The sequence below is a fragment of the Lupinus angustifolius genome, chromosome LG06, assembly GCF_001865875.1.
Source record: "Lupinus angustifolius cultivar Tanjil chromosome LG06, LupAngTanjil_v1.0, whole genome shotgun sequence".
Lineage (NCBI taxonomy): Eukaryota > Viridiplantae > Streptophyta > Magnoliopsida > Fabales > Fabaceae > Lupinus > Lupinus angustifolius.
Genome location: NC_032014.1, coordinates 13,324,778 through 13,326,949, shown reverse-complemented (window position 1 = coordinate 13,326,949; position 2,172 = coordinate 13,324,778). Strand labels below are relative to the sequence as shown.

Below are 2,172 nucleotides of genomic sequence, written 5' to 3'. Positions count from 1 at the left end.
AACCAATGCTCCTGCAGTATTCATGGATTATATGAATAGAATTTTTCATCCTTATCTCGACGCATTTGTGGTCATATTTATCGATGATATTCTAATTTACTCAAAGACTGCAGAAGAACATGCCGAGCATCTACGAGTGGTGCTGCAGATATTCAAAGACAACAAGCTTTATGTCAAACTTTCGAAATGTGAGTTTTGGTTAGAGTCTGTAAATTTTCTCGATCATGTGATCTCGAAGGGAGGAATTACAGTGGATCCTGCAAAGGTGGAGACTGTAATGGACTGGTATTTCTGTAATGGACTGGAATTCTCCTAAGTCAGTAACACAGATTAGGAGTTTCCTTGGTTTAGCGGGCTATTATCAGAATTTCATTGAAGGATTCTCCAAACTGGCGTTGCCACTGACTATGCTGACAAGGAAAGATAAAGCGTTTGTCTGGACGGCCAAGTGTGAAGATAATTTTCATGAATTGAAGAAGAGGTTGACCACAACACCTCTTTTGATCTTGCCAAATCCTAGCGTGAACTACAATGTGTATTGTGATGCGTCGAAGCAAGGGTTAGGTTGTGTATTGATGCAACAAGGGAAAGTGGTGGCTTACGATTCAAGATAGTTAAAAACTCATGAACAGAACTACCCTACGCACGATCTGGAACTAGCTGCGATCGTGTTTGCTCTCAAGATTTGGAGACACCATCTGTACGGTGTAAGGTTTGAAGTTTTCAGCGATCATAAGAGCTTAAAGTACTTATTTGATCAGAAGGAACTGAATATGAGGCAAAGGAGATGGATAGAATTCCTCAAAGATTTTGATTTCGATCTTCAATACCACCCTGGAAAGGCAAATGTGGTAGCTGACGCATTAAGCACAAGTCTTTGAATATCTCGACGATGATGGTTAGCGAGATGAAGCTGATAGAAGAATTCAGAGATTTGAATCTAGCGGTTCAAGTTGGACCTAAGAGTTTGATTTGTGGCATGCTCACCGTAATGAATGAGTTCATGGAGCAATTGAAAGGTTTACAAGATTCAGACTCAGAACTGCAATAGAAGAAAATTCTGCTGATCGAAGGAAAAGCCCCAGAATTTCAGATTGGGACTGATGGGGTGCTGAAATGCAAAAATAGAATTTGTGTGCCAAGAGACCCTGACTTGAGGATGGCTATCTTATACGAAGCACACTGGAGCAAGTTGAGTATTCACCCGGGAACTACCAAGATGTATCAAGATTTGAAGAAAATGTTGTGGTGGTCAGGAATGAAGAAAGATGTAGCCGAGTATGTTTCTCGTTGCTTGACATGCCAGAAAGCGAAGATTGAACACAAGCGGCCTGGTGGAGAATTACAACCATTGGATATTCCGGTTTGGAAATGGGATAACATTTCGATGGACTTCGTGAGTGGATTTTCGAAGACTCAGAAAGGTTACGACGCTGTTTGGGTAATTGTGGACCGGTTGACCAAGACATCACACTTTCTGCCTATCAACATGAAGTACTCTTTAGAGAGATTATCGGTATGGCGTCGTATGAAGCTTTGTACAGCAAGAAACGCAGAACGCCGTTATGCTGGTTTGAAACGGAGGAGAATTTGATTTTATGACCCGATGTGGTTCAGCAAACGACGGATAAGATTCGAATGATAAGGGAGAACATGAAGACAGCTCAGAGCAGACAGAAGAGCTACTATGACAAGAGGAGGAACCCTCTCAGTTTTGAAGAAGGTGATCATGTATACATGAGAGTGGTTCCGACAACTGGTATTGGCAGGTTATTAAAAGCCCGTAAGCTTATCCTATAATTCATTGGACCTTACCAAATCCTTAGGAAGGTTGGACGAGTAGCTTACCAAATAGCCTTACCACCTTTATTGTCCAATTTACACAACGTTTTTCAGGTGTCTCAACTTAGAAAATACATTAGTGACCCGTCGCACATAATTGAACCCGACTCAATTCAGTTAAAGGATAATCTTACGTTTGAGACATTGCCAGTAAGGATCGGTGATCAGAGTATCAAGACTCTTCGAGGGAAAGAAATCTCATTGGTTAAGGTCATATGAAGTCAAGCGAATGGCGAAGATGCGACTTGGGAAGTCGAGGATGCAATGAGAGAATCCTATCCCCATCTGTTTGAGTGAGAGGTACGCTCTATTTTCAAGGACGAAAATCTT

The 2,172-nt window shown here is 41.5% G+C and overlaps 1 protein-coding gene across 1 annotated transcript; it reads left to right on the top strand.

Moving 5' to 3' along the window:
* On the top strand, positions 1,654 to 2,061 carry LOC109350479. The gene is made up of 2 exons (XM_019591711.1): positions 1,654 to 1,769; positions 1,827 to 2,061. The coding sequence occupies exons 1-2, from the start codon at positions 1,654 to 1,656 to the stop codon at positions 2,059 to 2,061; spliced, it is 351 nt and encodes a 116-aa protein (XP_019447256.1).